General features: G+C 35.2%; 1 protein-coding gene across 51 annotated transcripts in view; it reads left to right on the top strand.

Moving 5' to 3' along the window:
- Positions 1-23,898, top strand: part of pcdh15b (protocadherin-related 15b) — a 513,920-nt gene that overhangs the window by 316,507 nt on the left and 173,515 nt on the right. For all 51 annotated transcript variants that reach the window (XR_015944907.1, XR_015503430.2, XR_015503428.2 and 48 more), the window contains 2 exon segments: positions 14,678-14,827; positions 17,744-17,937. Coding sequence is in view for 21 of the 51 variants with exons in the window: in XM_087274983.2 (XP_087131109.1) it covers positions 14,678-14,827; positions 17,744-17,937 (344 nt within the window). In the remaining 30 variants the exon portion in view is untranslated.

The following is a 23,898-nucleotide window of genomic DNA, read 5'->3' as shown; positions in this document are numbered from 1 at the left end:
TAGGTGAAGTTTAATCAGCACTTAGATTCATACATTTCTTCCATTTGTGTACAAACCTGTATCCATTCATTTGTTCATTTTCCTTCAACTTAGTCTTTATTAATAAGGGGTCGCCACAGTGAATCTTCAGAATGGGGTTTACTAACATACACTCACCGGCCATTTTATTAGGTACACCTTACTACTGGTTTGGACCCCCTTTTGCCTTTAGAACTGCCTTAATCCTTTGTGATATAGATTCAACAAGGTACTGGAAACATATCCAGCATATGTTTTACTCAGCGGCTGCCCTTCCAGCTGCAACCCAGTAGTGGGAAACATCCATACACTCTCACATTCACACACAAACACTACAGCCAATTTAGTTTTTTCAATTCACATATAGCAATTGACTGTTGGGGAAACCGGAGCACCAGGAGGAAACCCACGTGAACACGGGGAGAACATGTAAACTCTACACAGAAATGCAAACTGGTTCAGCCGGGATTCAAACCAGCGACTTTCTTGCTGTAAGGCAAAAGTGCTAAGCCACTGTGCTGCACTAACCTGTATTCATTGTGAAAAATGACTGTTCAACAGTTCAGTTGGATACATTTTTGAGTGCTGATAAAGATGTTTCACCATTATTAGCCAAATGTAACTGATTGGGTTGTAACTTTTCATTATTTTACTCAAAGTAGTCACGTTAAAAAGGTTAACCACTAGGATTTAAAGTGAAATACTATAATCAGCAAATATTTGTTCTATGCATATATATATATATATATATATATATATATATATATATATATATATATATATATATATATATATATATATATATATATATATATATATATATATATATATATATATATATATATATATATATATATATATATATATATATATATATATATTTATTTTTTTTTAGATGAAAAATATGTTGAAGTAAGGAATAATGTACCCAAAATAAAGTTAAGTAATCCCCAATGTCTTTAAAATTCTCACAAAACAAAACAAAAAATTTTTTAGCTGTTGGATGATGGTCTTTTACTTAAGTTAATGCATAAAAAAAAAAAAAACTGGTCACTGATTCGGAGTAAAAAAAAACATTGAGTGTTCACTTTTGCGTTAATTTAACGACTTGCAGATAATTGAGGAATGAAACTTCATAACGATGGTGTACAAAACGTCAAATCTTATTCAGACAGCATACCAATACACTTTTCTAACCATTTAGTTATCTGGACTATAAGGAAGCCCTTCTAACAAAATAAAAAAGCACTAAAAACAAACATAAAAATTTTAAACATATTGAAGGAAGAAAGAATTAAAACATACTCTCAGGCTGAGCTTAAAACGCGAGGTTTGCCAAATAGGACTTACCAATACAGTTTGAAGTAGCTCCAAGGAACCATGACTGCGTCCGAAACCGCCTACTACTCAGTAGGTACTGCATTTGAATTTAAATGTACTACTCAGCCGTTAAAAAAGTACGTTCTATACAGTATGAATGTGAAAAGTATGAATAGAATTCGGACGTACTACATCCGCCATTTTATCATGATCACGTGACCTACTTGCGTCAGTTGGGTCGCTTCACTCCTATTCATGAATTCTCTCGCCGTGCATCATGGGATATCGCAGCGTGCATGGGATGTGCACTTCAGAAACTCGCCGAAAGTAATAAGTCATCCGTGTACTTCTCGCATACTGATTTTCGAACTGAATTCTGACATACTACTCGGCTTGCATACTGATTTTAGCGTATTATATAGTATGGAAGTATGCGGTTTCGGACGCAGCCCATGTATTTCCTCTACCACAACTGAATCTACTTCTAAATTCACCCGCTCACCTATTATACATTTCAGGTGTCTGGCCAGTGTCCTCTAGTGCCCTGTATGTCCATTAGAACAGCATTTTTATTTCCATTGTTCCATGGCTAACACAAAAAAAACAGGTGACAGACGTTTTATTTTATTACAGGGTTATCGACTGTGAATCCATTTTGCATTAAACTACAACTTCAGGAGCTAAATAATAAGAGAGGATTAGGAGAATGTAACTTTTTTTGCCATGAAAAATTTATTACTTTTAAAGATGCATTAAAAATGATGAGAAGGGACATTTCTATTTTTAATTCAGATTTTAATGAAATATTTCCTTTATAGGAATGGAAAGATACCAATATTCATTAATTTCATAACTTATTATATAGCAGTGGTCCCCATTCATTGGCAGTTCACGAGTCCTTCACTAGGCCTTTTCCCCTTCGCAAAAAAACTTTTCAAAGACGTCTGTTTCTTACTTATTTTGTTAGCTTGTGGGTTACATTTTGGCACTCAAGTGACCGAGATGTGAGCAAGAGAACAGTAATTTTTCAAAATAATAGATTTTTCACACACACGCACAAAAAAACGATTGTTCAGACTCTTAAATAATACAAAACAGAAATAACTCATGCTTTCTTCTGTGGCCTGGTACCAATTGATCCATGGATACCGGTCCGCAGCCTGTGGGTTGGGGACCACTGCTGTACAGTATTAGATAGTTTATTTTACTGCATTAAATTAATTTTACTGAATAAGAATTGCATCCATTTAAGGTTTAACTGTCCAATATTATAAAAGAACACAAGTTAAAATGTTAAGATTAGACGTTTTAGATGAAGATATATGACTTTATATAAAAGTGTATGTGTTTGTACTTTTTTATGATTTTTCTCTGAAAAAGTGAAGTGAAGGGAAAGGAAAGTAAGGGAAGGGAAGGTGCAAGAAAAAGAAAAGCTGATATTCATCAATTTCATACAATACTAGAGTATTAACTTTTTTTTTAACTGCAATAAATTAATTTTACTGAACAAGAATTGAATACATTTACCATTCAGCTGTATAAAATTGTATAAGAGCCACAAGTACACAAATACAATATGACAGTCAATTTTTTTGTTTATTTTTTTGCCATTTAATTTTAACAACATTCATTTTTACTTTAAATATAGTTATTTAACAAACTTAAAAAAATAAAAGCCAGTGCTGTTGCTATATGTAAATTAAAAGTGTTGCTGCTCCAGAAAAGGTCTGTGTTAATGATTTTGCTCTGAAAAAGCGAAGGCAAAGGAAGTGGAAAAGAAAAGAATATACAGATATTCATCAATTTCATGCAGTACTTTACAGTACTAGCTATTCTTTAACAGCATTGATCTAATTTTACTGAATAAGAATTGGATCCATTTAACACTGTCCAATATTTTAAAAGAGACACAAATTAAGATACAAAATACAACATGACTGTCAAAGTAGATTTGTTGCCATTTAATATTTAATTTATATTATGTAATTAATTAGAATTAACTTTTACTTTGAATATACCAAGACATATTTAACAAACTTAAAAAAGATAAAAGCCAATGTTGCTGCTATATGTAAAATAAAATGTTGCCGCTCCAGAAAAATATAAACTAAAAAAAGATGTCCATGTTATTATCAAACCATCAGTTTCTGCCTTAATTGCATATATGCTCTTAATTGCTCTAATAACGGCCAGTAAATATTGAATACCAATACATCAGTGCATACATGGTTTATAGCTTTGACAATAACAAAAGAAAAGTGCATTTCTTGATCAGCAAATCAACATTACAGTATTTTTCTTAAAACTCTTAGCCACAAACTAAATAGCAATATAATATATATTAAACATTATCTAAAATTGTGATATTTCATAATATTACTGTGCTCTACTGTGTTTTATACTCTTTTTAAAATAAAAATATAAAGCATAAATCTTTCAAAATGCCAAAACATCTTATTTCCTGTTTCTCTTTTTTTCAGCTATTTAACCTGTTTTCTTGACACTAGTAGCTGCTAAGCTTTTTTTTTTTTTCTCAGCTGTAAATACAGTTAGAATTCAACTTCAGTGCTGTTGCTTTCAATAATGCAGCTTACCTCTGTTTACTGGAGATACACATCTTTTTTTTTGACATGAAGGACTCTACCTAAGCGGCACCCTGGAGCTAACAGAGATGTCGGATCTGTCGAGTCTGACATGCCAAACCTCGCACATGTGATAAGCTTGAGTTCTGGAAACGTCTCGCTGAGATGAGCTCATGACTGAACTATTGATTCCCCCCGCAAGGTTGGCATAACACCGTCTTGGTGGGAACAGCAATTTCCATTTGCACTGTTATTATTCCATATTTGTATTCGCATTGCTTCATAATTGGCACCTCGCTGGTGTCAAAGTTTCTACATTTTAAAACTAGCTTTCAGCTTTAATGTCCATGAAATGGAAGTTAAGGTTGTAATTTTTTCCCGATATCTTGACGTACATCCACTGAAATGGTCCTGAAATGAGATGTAGGGTGGTGTAATATTTAGTGATTTGGGAAACGATTGGATTTTTGAACGATGGGCATTGCTAGAAAAATTCAGGAATATTGACGAATGGATGAATTCAGAGCAGAACCGAGACATTCAATGATAGCTCCGCCCTAAAAGGATTCCATGTGACCAGGAAGTGAAGAAAAGTCGTTTCAAGGGACGGAAGGTTATGGCATTTGACTAATGTTTATGCGGGCAAATTGATTTTTACAAAGTAAGTGCACAGATGCATTGTTTATAACAAAAACTACTACATACAGTACAGTGGGGGAAATAAGTATTGAACACATGACCATTTTTCGCAGAAAACACATTTTTAAAGGTGCTGTTTACTTTTCACTAAATGTTGGTAACAACCAATCAAATGCATATATGCAAAAACCAAATCTAATTACTTTACAAATAAAGTTATGCATAATAAAATGAAATGACATTGGAAAACAAGTATTGAACACATGAAGGGTGGGAGGTGTAGAAAGGCAGTGAAAGCCCGGACAGAAACTGAAATCTCTCAGTAGTTATTCAGCGACATTCTGCCCTTCCTCAGTGTAAATAAATATCAGCTGCTTCAGTCCAACATCTACATTGGCAGGAAGATGAAGATGAAACCAGGGTGGACATTTCAGCAAGACAATGATCCAAAACACAGCCAAGGAAACTCTCAAATGCTTTCAGAGAAAGAAAATCAAGCTGTGCAATGGCCCTGCCAATCCCCTGACCTGAATCCAATAGAAAATACCAAATAAAGCTCAGATTTGATTGACAAGGCCCACAGAACCATCAAGATTTTTACCATGTTTCTGTGAAAAACTCACACCAGAGCAATTCATGTGACTTCATTCTCCATATGAGAGATTTAAGCTGCCAAAATCACCAAAAATGCCTTTTATAAAGTATTAAATACATTTCAGTAGTCAAGCACTTTCAGTTTGTTTTTTTTTCTTGTTATTAAATATCTATATAGGGTTATATCTAATAACATTTTTTTTAAAAATGTGCTGTTGTTTTTTTGTGTTTGTATTGTTTTTTTGTATTTTTTTTACCAAAATTCGGTAGAAATTATTTCTTTTGTCAGGTTACACCATTACAGTATGTCTTTCATTTCTTTTTAATTTCTTTAAAACCTATTTTAACACATTTTAATCTATTTTTATCTGTTTTAATATTTTTTTTTGTTGTTTTTATTTTCTTATGCTTGTTCCTCACATGCATGTTTATGTAAATCACTTTGAATTTTTACATAATGTGCTATGCAAATAAACTTGCCTTGCCTTCAATCCCATGTCAACATCTTCTATACAAGTATTATTCCCATTAAAAAAAAAACACAAAACACATGTGTTCAATACTTATTTCCCCCACTATACATATACAAATAAAAATAGTACATTTTGATTTTATGGCAAATTTAAACTTTTTTTTTTATGTTCCAAATATTAAAATCCTTAATTTTGCAATATCCTCATGCCCCTATGATCTTTAATCTGAAATAATTAACTTGCATCAAAGTCTCTATCAAAGTTTATCTTTAATGCTGTTTATTATAAGGCTGCTACTTGTAAATGAAGATGAAATAACAAAACAAAGCATTATAATTCCTTCATAAATCATTGAAAACTTGTTAACAAGCTTTAATATCATTGTAAATTTAATCGCAATGAGGACTCATTTCGGAAATTAAAACTAAAGAATTAAACGACATCTAAAATGAATGTACATAAATGAAAAAATAAAATAATAAATAAATAAACAAACAAACAAATAAAAGAGTAAAAAATTAGTAAATGAATGAACGAATAAATAAACAAACAAACAAAAACAAATAAATAAATAAATAAATAAATAAATAAATAAATAAATAAATAAATAAACAAATAAATAAATAAATAAATAAAGCAGTGTTTTAACCTAAATGTTGAGAGATGTACAGTGTTTGTTATTTTAAAGTGATAGGGCCAAGACAGCCAGTATATAACTTTTTTATTTATTTACAATTTCTTGGTTGATTATATTTTACTTTTTCATTGTATGTCTTAATTATTGTACATAAATAAATAAATGAATAATTAAAAATGCCTAAATAATTATTTATTTAAAAACATTACCAGTGGAAATGGAGAAACATTATTTGTTCTTTTTTTAGATGCAATTTCACTCAGATAAAAAGCCCTATTTCTTTACATAAACCCAACTACTACCTTACTAACTATTAATATGTAGTTATTTAGTAGTTTATTGAGCTAAAAGTCTTGGGTTTGAGCTAAAAGTTAATCGTTTTTAAATAGTGTAAACTACATCAAAATAAAGTGTGACCCCAATTATTTAATTTTTATTTTGGGCTTACCTATTCCCTTAAATACGGAAATAGACCACCCAGTCTTTCTCAAGACTACAAGTCAGTGTCAGCCAATCTGATTTCAACGAACCCAAACTGATGCTGATGGCTGTGTTCAGATTGGCTCAACAGAAGTATGTGTCTCTCCCCACACTATTGTTTGCTGTAAAGTCTGTGACAGAGACGGACATGATTTCTCAGGACACTGTCAGGAAGATCCTGTGCACGTCACATGTCAGAGCTGAGGTGCTCAATTTTGCATCTGGCATAGAGAATACAATTATTCCATCCCACTTCTCTCTCCCTCCTGATTTCCTGCCTCACCGCATCACTCAAATAAAACAAGCTGAAGCCCTTACAAAAAATGAAAACACCAACAAGATGCATATGCATGTGCATTAAAGCATCATGCGATTTTGAAGGCGCCATCAAGATTTTATAAGTCAACATTTCTCTGATATCTACACCATAGATATGTGGCTTTGGTAAAGTCAAAAATTATTCAGAAACATTTGTATATGCTCATTTTTAAGCCCAGTAAGTATGAAAAGTTTGGTTTGACCATATTTAAAATAATATTAATAATAATAGTAATTATTCCTTATATTTATATAGTGCTTTTCTGGGCACTAAAAGAGCTTTACATATTGGCGGGAATCTCCTCATCCACCACCAGTATGCAGCATTCACCCGGACAACCTAACGGCGGCCATATTGGCCAGACTGCACACCACACACCAGCTGATTGGTGGAGAGGAGACAGAGTGATGAAGCCAATTATGGTATGGGGATTGTAAGCAGGCCATGATAGATAGAGGCCAGTGGGCAGATCTAGCCAAGAGGCCGGGGTTAAACCCCTACTCTTTTTTTGAAGGACATCCTGGGTTTTTTTAACAGAGAGTCATGACCTCGGTTTAAGGTCTCATCTGAAAGACAGCACTAACTGAGCAGTATAGAGTCACCGTCGCTATACTTGGGCATTAGGACCCACACAGACCACAGGTTGGGCTCCCCCTGCTGATCTCATTAACATCACTTCCAGCACCACTTTTGGAATAGTTTTGAATATTAATGAGCTCTGCAGACATGCATAAAGGTACATGCATCAAAGTGCGTTTTTGGGTTTTCACATGGACAGATTATACATTCACCAGCCACATTAATAGGCACACCTGTCCAACTGCTCATTAACGCAAATTTCTAATTAGCCAATCACATGGCAGCAACTCTATGCATTTAAGCATGCAGACATGGTGAAGTCGATCTGCTGCAGTTCACACGGAGCATCAGAATGGGGAAGAAAAGGGATTTAGGGTACTTGTATGTGGCATGGTTGTTGGTGTCAGGGTGGCTGGTCTAAGTATTTCAGAAACTGCTGATCTATTGGGATTTTTACGCACAACCTTCTCTAGGGTTTAGAGAGAATGGTCCGAAAAAGAAAAAAATATCCAGTGGGCGGCAGTTCTGTGGGCGCAAATGCCTTGTTGATATCAGAGGAGAATGGCCAGACAGGTTTGAGCTGATTGAACAACAGTAACTCAAATAACCACTCGTTACAACCAAGTTCTGCAGAAGAGCATCTCTAAATGCACAACATATCCAATCATGGGGCAGATAGGCTACAGCAGAAGACCACACCGGGTGCAACTCATGTCTGCTAATAACAGGAAACTGAGGCTACAAATCAACAGGCTCAACAAAATTTGACAATAGAAGATTGAAAAAACGTCGCCTGGTCTGATGAGTCTCGATTTCTGCTGCGACATTTGGATGGCAGGGTCAGAATTTGGCGTCAACAACATGGAAGCATGGATCCATGCTGCCTTGTTTCAACAGTTCAGGCTGGTGGTGGTGGTAGTGGTGTTATGGGCCCAAAGTGTGCCAAGACAATATCCCCCACACCATTAGTACCAATTGAGCATCGTGTCAACACCAAAGCCTACCTGAGTATTGTGCTGACCATGTTTATTTCTTTATAACCACAGTGTACCCATCTTCTGATGGCTTCCTCCAGCAGGATAAAGTGCCATTTCATAAAGACTGGTATCTTGAACATTAAAATGTGTTCACTGCACTCAAATGGCCTCCATAGTGACCAGAACTCAATCCAATAAAGCACATTTGGGTTGTGGTGGAACAAGAGATTCGCAGCCAACAAATCTGCAACAACAACGTGATGCTCTAATGTCAATATGGATCAAAATTTAATCTTTGCCACAATGTATTAAAGCAGTTCTGAAGGCAAAAGTGAGTCCAATCCAGTACTAGTAAGGTGTACCTAAAAAAGTGGCCGGTGAGTGAATAAATACCCGTGAAATGATTAGTTTTATTGTAAATGAAACGACAAATAATTACACTCAATTCAACAAATTGAACACTACAGCTGCTACATCCATCCTATCTGACATGTTTTCTCACTGACATGCCCTCAATTCAGAAACTTTAAACTTTAAATGAAAAAAATCCTGAGATTCCCACTAGTAATCAGAATTTCACGGTGGCATTCATGTGCGTTCAGCTCATAAATACAATCTTTCTGCCGTGACTTGAGTGCGCTGTGCGAATTCACATCACACACACTTTCACAATTCTCACCATGCTTTTACCATCGAGACCCTTGTGCCCGATTCTATAGGAGTGTGTAATTATTGTATGAGAAGACTAAATTGTAGCGGGGGCTGCAGATGAATGCTGATTCACAGTCAGACGTGAGTCGCTCAGTGGATGCGGGCTGCTGGATTTAACATTCACGGCACTCTGAGCTTCGATTCATTCAGAAAGCGTAAGCAGCTGCTCTCGCTGAGGGAACTGAGGAGTCCGGGTCTCTCCGGTGATGTTACTGTGCCGTGTTCGGCTAGTGTGTCACATACAAATGGCTGCTTAGAGATGCCATTATCTGTTCGGTGACAAGATGAACTTTGTTTTGCTGGAGCAGTGGAATATCAAGTATCTCATTTGTCCTGGAGATAAACATTGTTTAGATGAGTCTGTAGGGCCACGTTGATACACCCATGGTACGGTTAATTTAAAATAACACAGAGGAAACTGTTGTAGTTGGAGCTACTGATTTTTTAGCTTTAGCATTTTTGAATAGAGCTTGGAGATTTACTGTAGTGATCATTTCAGATCACCACTTGGTTGAAGTAATTAGTGTTGTAACGAATGAAACTGAAATATTTGGTGTTATTATACTGTATATATTGTATTTGGTGAGAAAACAAGCTGCTGCAATGGTAGGTTGTTAGCATGTTGTCATTGATGCTAATGTCAGAGTGGCTAAGGATTGTTTGTAGCTGTGCTAGAGTGGCATTAAAGGGATAGTTTAGCAAAAAATGAAAAAAATACTTTATTTATAATCATTAATCTGCCTCAAACGTGCAAATAACAGAGAGGAAAGTGCTGTTGTAGCTGATTTCTTTTATTATTATTATTATTATTTTTTTTTTGGCTTTACCGTTTTCGAATAGTGCTTGAAAATTTACTGTGGTGACCATTTCAGGTAAGGTCTCCATGTGGTTCAAGTAATTGTTGTTATAAAAAGAAAGAATCTATATAGTTGTATATGGTTGCAGGAAATGTGCAAAACTAACTGCTGCAATGCTAGGTTGTTAGCATGTTGTAGTGAATGCTAAGTTCAAAGAGGCTTGGAATTGTTTGTATGTTCTTTGCTGAAAATTAAAAAAAAACAGCTTAAACCACCCTGCTGAAAAGTCCAGCTTAAACTAGCCTAGGCTGGTTGGCTGGTTTTAGCTGGTTGACCAGCCTGGTTTTAGAGGGGTTTTGGCCATTTCCAGGCTGGTTTACAACCATTTCCAGCCTGGTCTTAGCTGGTCAGGCTGGAAAATGACCAGCCAAATCCAGCTGAAACCAGCTTGACTAGCCTGGTTTAAGCTGGATATAGCTGGTTTTGGCTGGACTCCCAGCTTGGCTCGGCTGGTCAAGCTGGTTTTAGCTGGTCATCTCCCAGCCTGACCAGCTAAGACCAGGCTGGAAATGGCTGAAAACCAGCCTTGAAGTGGCCAAAACCCCTCTAAAACCAGCCTGGTCGACCAGCTAAAACCAGCCAACCAGCCTAGGCTGGTTTAAGCTGGATTTTTCAGCTGGGCAACCTAGGCTGGTTAACCAGCCTGGTTTTAGAGTGGTTTTGGCTATTCCATACTGGTTTCCAGCCATTTCCAGCCTGGGAGATGACCAGCTAAATCAGATTGATCAGCCTAGCCAGCCTATGTCCATTTTAAACCAAGCTGGTTTTAGCTAGTCATTTTCCAGCCTGACTAGCTAAGACCAATGGCAGGAAACCAGTCTGAAAATGGCCAAAACCCCTCTTAAACCAGGCTAGTCAACCAGCAAAAAAACAGTCAACTTGCTTAGGCTTGTTTAAGTTGTTTTTTCAGCAGGGTTGGAGTGTTATTAATGGGATAGTTCAGACAAAAATGGAAAAGACCTTATTATTTACTCTCCCTCTTATCTACAAATAACATAGAGGAACGTATTGTTTTTTTTTTTAGCTCTAGCATTTTCGAATATTGCTGGGATATTTACTTTGGTGATCGTTATAGCCATGGTCACAACTTGATCGATGTAATCAGTGTTATAAAGATACTATATTGTTGTATTTGATGTGGGGAAATGTAGCCAGCATGCTAGGTTGTTAGCATGTTGTCGTGGATACTAATTTTGAAGAGGCTTGGCATTGTTTGTATGCCTCAAATGTGCAAATAACACAGAGGAAAGTGTTTCAGTTGAGCTTTTTTTTTTTCTTTTTTAGCTTTAGCATTTTTGAAAAGTGCTTGGAAAGTATTGTAGTGATCACTGGGGTAGTACTGGAGTGAGGGGTTCTTGAGATCTACCCGAGCTCAAACTCCCCTCTCGCCCTGCAAACGGGAGGGAGCCCCGGGCTCGAGGATCTCATGAGCTCTGGGCTCTCTCCCAGGACAGCGTGCCAAACTAGCTCATTACCAATCATCAGCCAAGTGTGAACTCTTGATAATTCTTTAAAAAGTAATCGACTCAGAGTCAAATAAATGAATCGTTTTGGGTTCGGATCTTTTAGCTGAATGCGTCGATGCAGTAGAGTCGTTGGGATAATTAGGTCAAGTAAATGCACATTATAAGACAATGAAGGGGTATTTTGACCTTGCATGCATATCAGCCTGTTGTTGGAGACCCCCAAAACCAAAACATGACCTTTTATGATGCTAAATAAGGGGCTTCTTAAAAGGGATATTATGAATGATAAAGAGTATTTAATACACATTTGTATAATAAAAAGGTATTAGCCTCAATTAAAAGGTTTTTCTCAACAGAAGAATTAGCAGTATGTTAATGAATAAATAATAATGGGAAATGTATTAACATCTAAAATTATTAGATGATTAGCATTAGCATGGCAGTTGATATTATGATTTATATATATCAAGTGTTAAACTGATTTGCCACACGTCAACTTTCAGTGTCTACGACATTTCTCTCCAGGGTTTCTAAGTGTCTCTAATTATTCAGTTTCTTTTCTGACTGTGAAACAATGGTGTTGCCAGCTTGTAGATAAACTAATTAGTGCAAAAAAAAAAAAAAAAAAAAAAAAACATTTGTATACAAAAAAAGAAAAAAATCAAGGTGCATGCTTAAGCCTTGTGTGCACAGTTCACGCCGTTTGAAATTAGCTTTTATTCCCAGTCCTCATTAGTTTACCTTTCCTTGTTTAACAGTTCTGCCTGGTAATTGAAAAGGCAAATGTTCTAATACTCCATTCAGCAAATATGCATTTTAAACAAGTCTCTGAATAACTAATATGCATCTAATGCCACAACTCTCCAAGACTTCAATAAATCCTGCTTTTAGATATTCTTGTGTGCATAGTTTGCATAAAAAATATGTGTACACTGTCATTGGCAGTCTGTGTGTCCATATGAAAGATCCAAGCTGAGAGAACGGAATAGAGACGGGCGTGTTTGAGAAAAAATAAATATGGGGTATAAATTTATTCTGTGCATGTCAGATTGTGTACCAGTGCTTAAAGTTGGGGGAAAGTAGCGATAATGTGCTTTTTGTGCATTATTTTTTATAGGCAGTGTTAGTACAATATTCATTAAGTGTGTTTACGTTAAGTGAAAATACCAGTATTTTACATGCAGTTAAAGGGATAGTTCACCCACAATTTAAAATTTCATTACCATAAGTGTTTGTACATATATTTTTTTATTTTCTGTTACAAAGAAAGATTGTCTGACTAATGTTAGGGAAAAAACAGCAACTTCATTTCGATACTAGAAACCAAAAACTACTATGGAAGTCAAAGAATGAACATCCTTCAGTATGAAACTCTGCTTGGTGTGAACAGGCTTTTAGAGTGGCTGAATGAAGTATTGGTAACCTAGCAACCCACAGTAAACAAAATACAGTGAGCTGCATCCTGGTTGTTGCTAGAGCGGATACGTTTGCGGCCGGAAGTTAACGCGTATTATTTCTATTAATTATTAAATTTCTTATTTGTTGTATTTTATTAACGTACCCCCACCCCAACCCTAAACCCAACCGTCACAGTAATGTAAAAACTGTAGTTGTACTGAGTATTAGTTATGTTATCTATTAAATTACCCAATAAAATTTATTTTTAACGCCTACCCCCACCCCAACCCTAAACCCAACCCTCACAGTACTGTAAAAATATTAATTAATGTTATACAGTGTCATTAAAAAGTGCTGCTTTATTAATTTGCATATCGCACTTCCGGCCGGCCGCATATCTGATCTAGACTTTACCCTGCATCCTTATTGTTATCATTATCCTTGTAGTTGTGGTGTGAACTGTGCTATTCTTTAACACTATGACCAATTTTTAGATCTATATATTTATCGTTATATTTATAGTTATTGTGCTTGGTGTGAACGGGCCTTTAGAGGGGCTGACTGTAGTATTGGTAACCTAGCAACCGACAGTAAACTATGTCTTTATCGTTATCATTGTAGTTGTAGGGTGAACTGTTATTTTTTACACTGTGAATGATTTTTTAGATCTATATCTTTATTGTTATATTTATAGTTATCGTGTTTGGTGTGAAAGGGCCTTTAGAGGGTCTGACTGTAGCATTGGTAACCTAGCAACCTACGGTAAACAAAGCCAGCATAATAGAAACAGCTGATTAGTCACATTGGTGTAATGTTTGCTACGCCAGTTTATTAAAAAAAAAAAAAAAAAAATAATAATAATAATTGTCAGAGTTTTAGGGCTTATCAATGTCCAAAAGTACCTCAAGTGAGCATTTACAAAACACTTTTAGCGTATTAAGGGATTTTTATTGGAAACTGACGTTTCCATGACTTGTTTGTCATGCGATACTTCAAAATGCGTATTAACACAAGGTGATGGAAATGACATCAGATTTAACAAGCCCCCGCAATAGCCTTTTAAATGAAATGTCAGCTTTTTTGTCGGCATCAGCCTTCAAAAAATATATAAATAAATAAAAACAAAATCCATATTCGCTAATTTACAACACGCTGTCTTTCATTGATAATATGACTGAACAACCTCTTTCTCTCCTCAAGCCTAAGCTGTTTTAGTCCATGTGGAGGTTGACAGAAACACTTCGCCCTTCTCGCAGCGCAGTCCGCAACCTCTCTGTGATTTCCCATTAGTCTAGTTGACAGCCAGCGAGGCATTTGGGAGAACCGCCAATGGACTGTTCTTTCCACGCAAAAGCATTCATTTAAATAATTTGGCTAGGCCTTTGCTATCACAATAAGCAAAAGGGGGAATGCAAAATCTGCTTTTATCTCCCAGTATCTGTTTGCTGATGTGCAGTTAGTAGCAATTTTCAAATTCCGCTTTTAGCTTTGCCATTTTAAAGTGGCTAATTTACAGTGATTTGTCTGTGTGCGATGTGTAATTACGAAGTTAAGATACAAATGTGGTTGTTGTGAATGCGCCTCACGTTTTAATATTAACAGTTTCAATGCTACTGTGTGTCTGCAGATGATTGCATCGGATGGAGTCCAGGAAAGCGCCCCGGTCACCATTAATATCACTGTGATTGATGCCAATGACAACACGCCAACCTTCCCCAACGTCTCCTACGGCGTGAGCGTTTACACAGACATGCAGCCCGGGGACCCAGTCTTACAGGTATTCAGTGTGCTGCTCTTTCACTGGAATTAAATCTTTTTTCCTTTATCAGGATGGTGTCTGGATTTCAAAAAATAAGTAAGATTATTAATATATTAATAATATTAATATAATACAATTAATGTTAATATTAATTAAAATAAATATAGGTATCTTTAAAGCCTTATTTTAAAGATTGATTAATTGAGTGTTCAATTAATTGGTTGATTGACTGATTAATTGATCAACTGATTGATTGTTTGATTGATTGTTCAAATGTTTGTTTAGGTGATTAATTGATTGTACAATTGGTAAATTAATCTGTTGATTTATTTATTGATTATTTGCTTGTTTGACTGCTTGATTGATTGTTTTAGTTAATTAGTTGGTTGATTGACTGATTTATTTATTGATTAATTGATTGTTTAATTGTTCAAATATTTTGTTGATTTATTTATTGATTGATCAATTACTTGTTTGATTGATTGTTTAATTAATTTGTTGGTTGATTGACTGATTAATTGATTGATTGTTCAGTTGTTCAATTGTTTAATTAATTGATTGATTGATTTAATTGTTCAATTAATTGTTCAATAAATTGATTGATTGTTCCATTGCACTATTAATTGATTGATTGATCAGTTTATTTTTGTTTGATTGTTCAATTGATTGTTCAGTTGATTGATTGTTCAATTGTTCAATTAATTTGTTTATTGATTAATGTTTATTTGATTAATTGATTGATTCCATTTTTTTGATTGATTGGTTGATTGATTGATTGATTGATTGATTGATTGATTGATTGATTGATTGATTGATTTGATTGAAAGTTAATCTGAATCAGTGAGCCGTTAACTGTTGACTCAATCTAAAAAGATAATGATTGATTGATTGATTGTTCAATTGATTGTTTGATTGATTATTCGGTTGATTATTCGATCGATTACTCAATTGATGGATTGTTTAATTGATTGATTGATTTGATAGATTTGATCAGATTAATAGATTGATTAATCATTTAATTGATTGATTGATTGATTTGAAAATATCATCTGAATAAGTTAGCCGTTACCTGTTGACTCACTCTATAAAGATCATGATTGATTGTTCGATCAATTGTTTAATTGCTTGTTCGATTGATTATTTAATTGTTTATTTGATCAATTGTTCAATTGATGAATTGTTCGATTGATTGATTGTTTGATTATTTGATTTATTGTTTAATTGATTGTTTAGTTGTTCAATTGATTGGTTGATTGATTGATTGATTGATTGATTGATTGATTGATTGACTTGCTTTGAAATTGACTAACTTTGAAAAGATCATCTGCATCAGTGTGTTGTTAACTGATGACTCACCTTAAAAATATGATTGATTGATTGATTGATTGATTGATTGATTGATTGATTTGATTGATTGATTGATGATTGATTGATTGATTGATTGATTGATTAACACTGTATGCGAGCATAAAGCCAGGCTGATAGTACAGGTGGTTTAGGCGGATCATTCCCTATTTACCCATCCATAACTTTTTAGCCTCTTGTTCTATAGGAACAGGATCTTATAACTACCGCCCCTTAATTTGCATGTTTCCACGCACTACGCTGCTGCTTTATTTATGAGGGTCAATTCAGCCTTGATTCTAAAGCATGATGAACTTAGTCCTTGATTCATGAATAGATGCAAATGGATATGTCCAGTTAAAAAGTACAGTGTTTGTGAATATAGTGAAATAAAAGTCTTCCTTAAGCATTCCTTAAATAATGATAAAGGGCATTTACAAAGGAGTAAAATGCTCTACTCTTTTTAACATACAGGGTGACTGTGAAACTGCTAGCATGCTAGTTAACAAATGTAAACTAATGCAACTCTTTTTCTACGTGAGATCACATAACATGGATAATCTTAATAAAACATAGTATTGTATGATTTTCAAACTGTGTGTTTTAAGCAAAGAAATGCTGTCAAGATTCTCCTTGCGTTCCAGATTTCATAATTGGTCAGAGTGAAAAAAACTGGCGTGAGTCTCGCTTAAGAAATCACTTTGCAAGATAATAAAATATCTAAATGATTGTGAATTTTAGATTGAAAGTGTATTCCGATTTCAGTTAGTGAAACAAACTCTATAAATATACACTCCATGCAATACTTAACAAGTGCAAGTGATGTCTTTCCTGGAAAAACAAGACTCCTACAGAGCTTTTCACACATAATCCGCTCATTTGAATTAATAGCTGTAGTTCTCACATTTACAGGGGGGATTATTGCTGGAATAATTGCTCGGATCTCTGTTTAATCTGTGACTTGACTGGAATTTTCTTTGGGATTGTGTGCGTAACTGATCCCTTTGCTATCAGTACATGAGCAGAGCACAGATTTGCTCTGACACACTAAAAGATTGACCCGGAGAGTCAGTACAGGAAACAGTACAAGTTGTATCATGGAAAAGGTTAACTCTTTGAGTATATACTGGTAGTTGTCACTTTAAAAAGATTGTTAATTAAATCCTTATCTACACTACCTGACAAAAGTCTTTTAGTCTTCTTCTAGTTGATCATTTGGCATCAGAAGTGGCTTATATGAAAGGCAAATACCTCTAGTTTACACTCATTTTACCAAAATAAAATATGATCATGCCTTGATTTTTAATGATTTAATTTGGACAGTAAGACCATGTGACCATTTATTTCAAGTGAAAAAAAAACTCTTGAATTGCCAGTTCAGCACTAAAATTTAAAGAAGTGTCAGTATTCACTAAAAATCCAGTGTTGCCAGTCCCTGAATGTGCTGAAACAGTGATTTCTGAGTGTTTTAGCCAATCTGAGAAGTGAACATGACCTGGACATGATGACTCGCAAGCTTGGACAGTGATGAAGGTGAATAAGCACCTTTGCGGGCTCTTTCTGAAGTAACGGCACCCATTTATTTTTCAGCTGACAGCACTGGACGCTGATGATGGTCCCAACGGCCTGGTGAGCTACAAGATCTTGGCGGGGGATCAGGGACATTTCACTATCAATGACTGCACAGGAGTGATCACAGTGCTGCCTAGCGTCAACCTGACTGTCGGCCGATCCTACGCCCTCACCGTCCGGGCCACCGACAACGGCCCCACAGCCCAGAGAAGGTATATCAGCTAAAAATCGAAGTCACGTTCATTTCATCTACGCTAGATGGAAATAGTGCCAACTCAGTTTATAAAGAAACTAGCAATCAACAACAACATGTAATGTAGATTTTAAAAGTTCAGGAATCAGTGAGGCTTTAACTGTTGACTTGTTCTGAAAAAATAATCTGAATCAGTGAGGCTTAAACAGTTGACTCGCTCTAAAAAATATAATCTGAATTAGTGAGTTGTCAACAGTTGACTTACTCTAAATAGATAATTGAATCAGTGAGTTGTTAGCAATTGACTCACTCTGAAAAGATCATCTGAATCAGTGAGGCTTTAACAGTTGATTCACTCTGAAAAGATCATCTGAATCAGTAAGTCATTAACTGTTAACTCACTCTAAAAAGATAATTGAATCAGTGAGTCGTTTGCGGTTGACTCACTCTGAAAAGATCTTTTGAATCAGCGAGGCTTGTATAGTTAACTCGCTCTTAAAAGATCATCTGAATCAGTGAGCTGTTAACAGTTGACTCACTCTAAATAGATAATTGAATCAGTGAGTTGTTAGCAATTGACTCACTCTGAAAAGATCATTTGAATCAGTGATGCTTTAACAGTTGATTCACTCTGAAAAGATCATCTGAATCAGTGAGGCTTTAACAGTTGATTCACTCTGAAAAGATCATCTGAATCAGTGAGGCTTTAACAGTTGACTTGCTCTGAAAAGATAATCTGAATCAGTGAGGCTTTAACAGTTGATTCTCTCTGAAAAGATCATCTGAATCAGTAAGTCATTAACTGTTAACTCACTCTAAAAAGATAATTGAATCAGTGAGTCGTTAGCGGTTGACTCACTCTAAAAAGATCTTTTGAATCAGCGAGGCTTGAATAGTTGACTCGCTCTTAAAAGATCATCTGAATCAGTGAGCTGGTAACAGTTGACTCGCTCTAAAAAAGATAATCTGAATCAGTGAGACTTGAACAGTTGACTCGCTTTAAAAAGATAATCTGAATCAGTGAGTTGTTAACGGTTGACTCGCTCTAAAAAGATAATTGAATCAGTGAGTCATTAGCGACTGACTTACTCTGAAAAGATCATTTGAATCAGTGATGCTTTAACAGTTGACTTGCTCTGAAAAGATCATCTGATTCAGTGAGACTTTGACAGTTGACTTGGTCTAAAAGATCATCTGAATCAGTAATTCACTCTAAAAAGATAATTGAATCAGTGGGCATTAGCGGTTGACTCAATCTGAAAAGATTATTTGAATCAGCGAGGCTTGAACAGTTGACTCACTCTTAAAAGATCATCTGAATCAGTGAGTTGTTAACAGTTGACTCGCTCTAAAAAGATCATATGGGGTGGGTTGGGTAAAACTTATTTATTTTATGCTCAAATCACTTCTAAGTTAACTTAATTTCTTCATTGTGTGGAACCCAGCATTTTTACAGTGTACATACTCACATACATATCAACACAAGAACACAGAAGGACAATTAGTTAAGTGTAAAATATAGTAAACAATTAAAATGTTATCTATATACGCATAAATGGTTAATGTGCAGCATGTGCTTTGTTGACTTTATTAACTGTAGAAAATAAGAACTAAGCATTATTGTTTAAAAGTATTTAAAATTAGGTCGTTGTTTTGGTTACAAATACCATAACCATTGAGAGTCCTGTATATTTATTATGACTATAAGAAAACAGGTATCAACTCACTGATGTTCTATTTAAGTTGGATATGGCCTGAGGGGAAATAAATGAATGAATGATGTTACCTGCAAGTCCTGATGTTGGGCAGGTTCACACCAGCAATCCTCTCAGCTGTCCTGATAGTCCAGTGCGTCCTTCTTATATCTTATTTGGTGGCTGATCTGAACCACTGATTCTGTATCTAACACTACACGACCATGTTTGCAGGTGCCTTGGGCTGGGTCATTTTATCACACTTGCTTTGAAAGCATAGCATGCCTTGCTGATTGTCAGAATCAGAGCGTGCATATGCAAAGTAAAATCCCCATGCCAGGTGCTATACCATCTGCCATAACCTAAAACTTTGACCTTGCATAACTCTGTGAAGCATTAAATCACTTATTTATTGAAAACTAAGTTAACTCTGTTTATAGTTTTATCACTGTAGTGACGGAGAGCTTTTGGTTTGTGCATGCAAAACTTTCTCATCCTGATTGGTCGAACTTGGAACTTCCAACCAATCAGATGTGTAGTTAGTGCACACTGTGCTAGGAGGACTGTTCCAGACTTTAGGTACTAAATAAGGGGAAAAAGTAACACTTGCTTAAGTAACAATTCATACAATTTACTAGGGCTTATTACCTGCTTATTATTAAGATCTTAACGGTTTATAAGAACGGATAAACTATGATCTTATTTCACATCCATAATCCTACACAAGATCTAAACCCTATTAGCACCGTATTATTAATAAGCAGCTAATTAGTCATTTATTGAACAAAGGTTTGCAAATAAGATAGTTTCTACTTTAAAATGTGTTTAGATTTAGGTTTAGATTTTCTAGGTACTACCAATTTGCCAGAATTTTCAGAATGTAATGGCCATAAAAGTTTAGCTCGCTGGAAACCCAATGAGTGTGTCCCTCTCACTCTCTAACAGAAGACTCGACCTCACATGCCCTGTTTTCGATAAATACAACCTGCATGGTGACAGATTTTGCTTTGGAAATATCCAGAGAACACTCTGCCAATACTGGCTCCTGCTCTTGTCCACCTGACACTTGGAAGAGCGGAAATTAAGCGCTTTCCACTCTAATTGCCGCTGCCTTCCCTCCTGTCCAATTCATAGCCGTCACTTCCCTCTGTAATACTTGCTGACCACTGGATCAATACAGCAGAATCAGGCAGAGAGACAGAAACGAGGGCAGGCGAAGTTCAGGAAATACATTGTTTCGCTTTACTATCTGAGAACTCGTTTAAGAGCATCTAATTTGCGCAACAAATGAACTGAGCTGGAAATTAGGGTTCTTTTTTACAGCGCAAAACCTGGAACTTTATACCAATAATATCATTAAAAACATTACAAAATGAACACTTATCTAAATTGAGGTTTTATGTTAACTGTGTACGAATTTAGTTTTAGCTTTAGTTATTTAAATATCAAGATTCAATAAATAAATATTACAAACACTAGAAATGTATGTAAAACCAAGGCCCTGACTCTCTGTGGTTATTATAAACCGTATGGCAATCTTTGGAGTCTGTTTTTGTCCTAATGCCCCAGTATAGTGATGGGGACACTATACTGTCAGTGAGAATCCTCTTTTGAAAAAGTCATTAAACCAATGTTCTGACTCTCAGTGGTCATAAAAAAAAAATCACATGACAAACCCTGTTGTCTGAGTGGGTCCTAATGTCCCAGTATAGTGACGGAGACACTTTACTGTCACTGTACAAATTAAACTTTTCAATGTATTGATGCTCAAAAATAACACTGATGATTAAAAAATGCTTCAGAAGTATTTTGCATTATTACTTTGTTAACCAAAGCAGTTCATTTCGGTTAATAGGATAGTTTACCCAAAAATCACCCAAAATACATGAAAGAAAATTCTTATCTTGTAGTCTTAGGGTTAAGACTACAAGATGCTATTTCACAAAGTATATAAAATAAATAAATAAAGTAATTTAGAAAGCAAATTGGCTAAATTTTACAAAAAACAAAGTATTATTTACAACAATTAACAGTATTTTTAAAATGATAAAACACTTACCTAGACTCCAAATTATTATTATTATTATTATTATTATTATTATTATTATTATTATTATTATTATTATTATTGTTATTACTATTTTATTATTATTATTATTATTATTATTATTATTATTATTATTATTATTATTATTATTATTATTATTATTATTATTATTCTGCTGCTTGTTCAAACCACATATTTAAAATTGACTTAAAGGGCACCTATGGTGAAAAATCTACTTTTCAAGCTGTTTGGACAGACATGTGTGTAAGTATCGTGTATATACTGTTATATTGGGGTGAAATAAACACACCCAGTCCTTTTTTTTTTTCAAATTTAACAACATAAAAACGGTGGACCAATTGGAGCGGTTTTCAGATCGACCGCAACTTTACATAGGAGTGCGGTCCCCCCACCCACCAATATTGATTGACAGCTACGCACAATAACATGTCTCCATAGTAATGCATATAATCATATCGACAAGACAGGACGAGCGCAAAGCAACCGGGAATAAAAGGTCTATTCAGTTTGCTAGGATCACCAATCATCATCAGACGTGATCAAGACCGAGTTTTACAAGTTTAACATGTTTTAAAACGTGTGTATGTGTGTAATGAAGTACAGCGATTCACTTCAGATTCACTTCATCAGCACAGCCTCGTGTCTCTCTCACTGTCTCTGTGTGTGTGTGTGTGTGTGTGTGTGTGTGTGTGTGTGTGTGTGTGTGTGTGTGTGTGTGTGTGTGTGTGTGTGTGTGTGTGTGTTTGCGCTATGTATGTGCGTTAGTGTCTGCGCTTCGTGTCTGTGCTATGTTGTTGCAACTCCACAAAAAAATGCATCAAATACTAATTGGTAAAGTTCTTACTGTAGTATTTCTCACAAACCTTACGTGAGATCTGCGTCCTGGCATGTTGCTGACAGGCACGTGGGATCGGTGGGCGGGGATGACTCGCCTTAAAGGCCCAGTGCAAAAAAACAGCAACAACCTTTTCCCAGCTATAATACAGACACTTTAAACAGCTATAATAAATACTCTGATGGGTGTTTTGTGCTGGCTCTTTACAGACACATTCTGGGGACACAAAAGACTTATTATAAATATGAAAAAACGGGTAACCTATGTGCCCTTTAAGTCACAACTTGATGGTTTTATGTTCAGTCAACTTAAATTTAAAAAAAATAGCTAATCAATTTATGTAAGGACAATGTAATTAATTGTATGGAATCCTGCATTTTTAACATTGTTTTAAGCTTTTTGTATGACTAACAATTACGCGTGTTGTTTTTTGTTAAACTGTAGTCAGAATGGATGGAAATATTATAAGCAATTCAAAAGCATAGATTTACAGTGTAGGCCTAAATATTGTTGAGCGTTGAGAGCTTTACGGTTAAAGCTGGCAGCAGGTGTGCTATTATATGTGTTGGACAGATGGCAGTTGAGCTCGAGAGAACCAGATAGTTATTTTCATCTCTTATTTTTTTGCCGTTTTAAATTTTTATGAGAGCGCTGGCATTAAATCCACCGTATTGGAACATTTCCAAAGTGAGATTTCTCCCCAATCCAATTTGCCTCTGCACACGTAAATGAGCGCCTTGATACAGTGTGTCATAAAACAATGACAATACCAGGTTGGGTTTTCACTAAACATCCAGATAGAAGAAAAAACAACCTAAGCAATTGGGCTGTTATTGTTAGCTAGACTTACAGAGAATTGTTCAGATCTGGGAGGAAGCTTTTGTGGTGATTTATTTCGCAAAAAGACAGAAAATCCATATTAGAGTCAATACAAAAATGCTGCTCGTGCACAATCGACAGCATCTGATTATATCGCATGATTACTTCAGGAAATGCGGTTAAATCATCCCTCCGTTTGTAAAACTGAAACTGAGTGGAAAACTGTTGTTGTGTTTAGTAAGACTGAGTCTGTGGTGCACTAATAATAGAAATAGAAAACCAAATAATCTCAAACTATAGGCAGTGTAGTAGTGTCATTTGAGTATGCTTTATAAAATGTAACACTATATACAGTATGTAGAGTATTACACTTATTTTATCTGATTCCCTTTTTTTCTCTGATTGAAAAGTCTAATTTATTAAATTATGGTTTTGTGGAAACTGTCCTTTGTGGAAATAAATAAATTAAAAATTAAAAAATAAAAATAAATAAATAAATAAATAAATAAATAAATAAACAAACAATTCAAATCATCACAGATGTTTTCTTTAAAACTCAAAATG

Source organism: Danio rerio, chromosome 12 (genome assembly GCF_052040795.2).
Source record: "Danio rerio strain M-AB ecotype USA chromosome 12, GRCz13ab, whole genome shotgun sequence".
NCBI classification, from domain to species: domain Eukaryota; kingdom Metazoa; phylum Chordata; class Actinopteri; order Cypriniformes; family Danionidae; genus Danio; species Danio rerio.
This window is presented reverse-complemented; position numbering and strand designations above follow the sequence as displayed.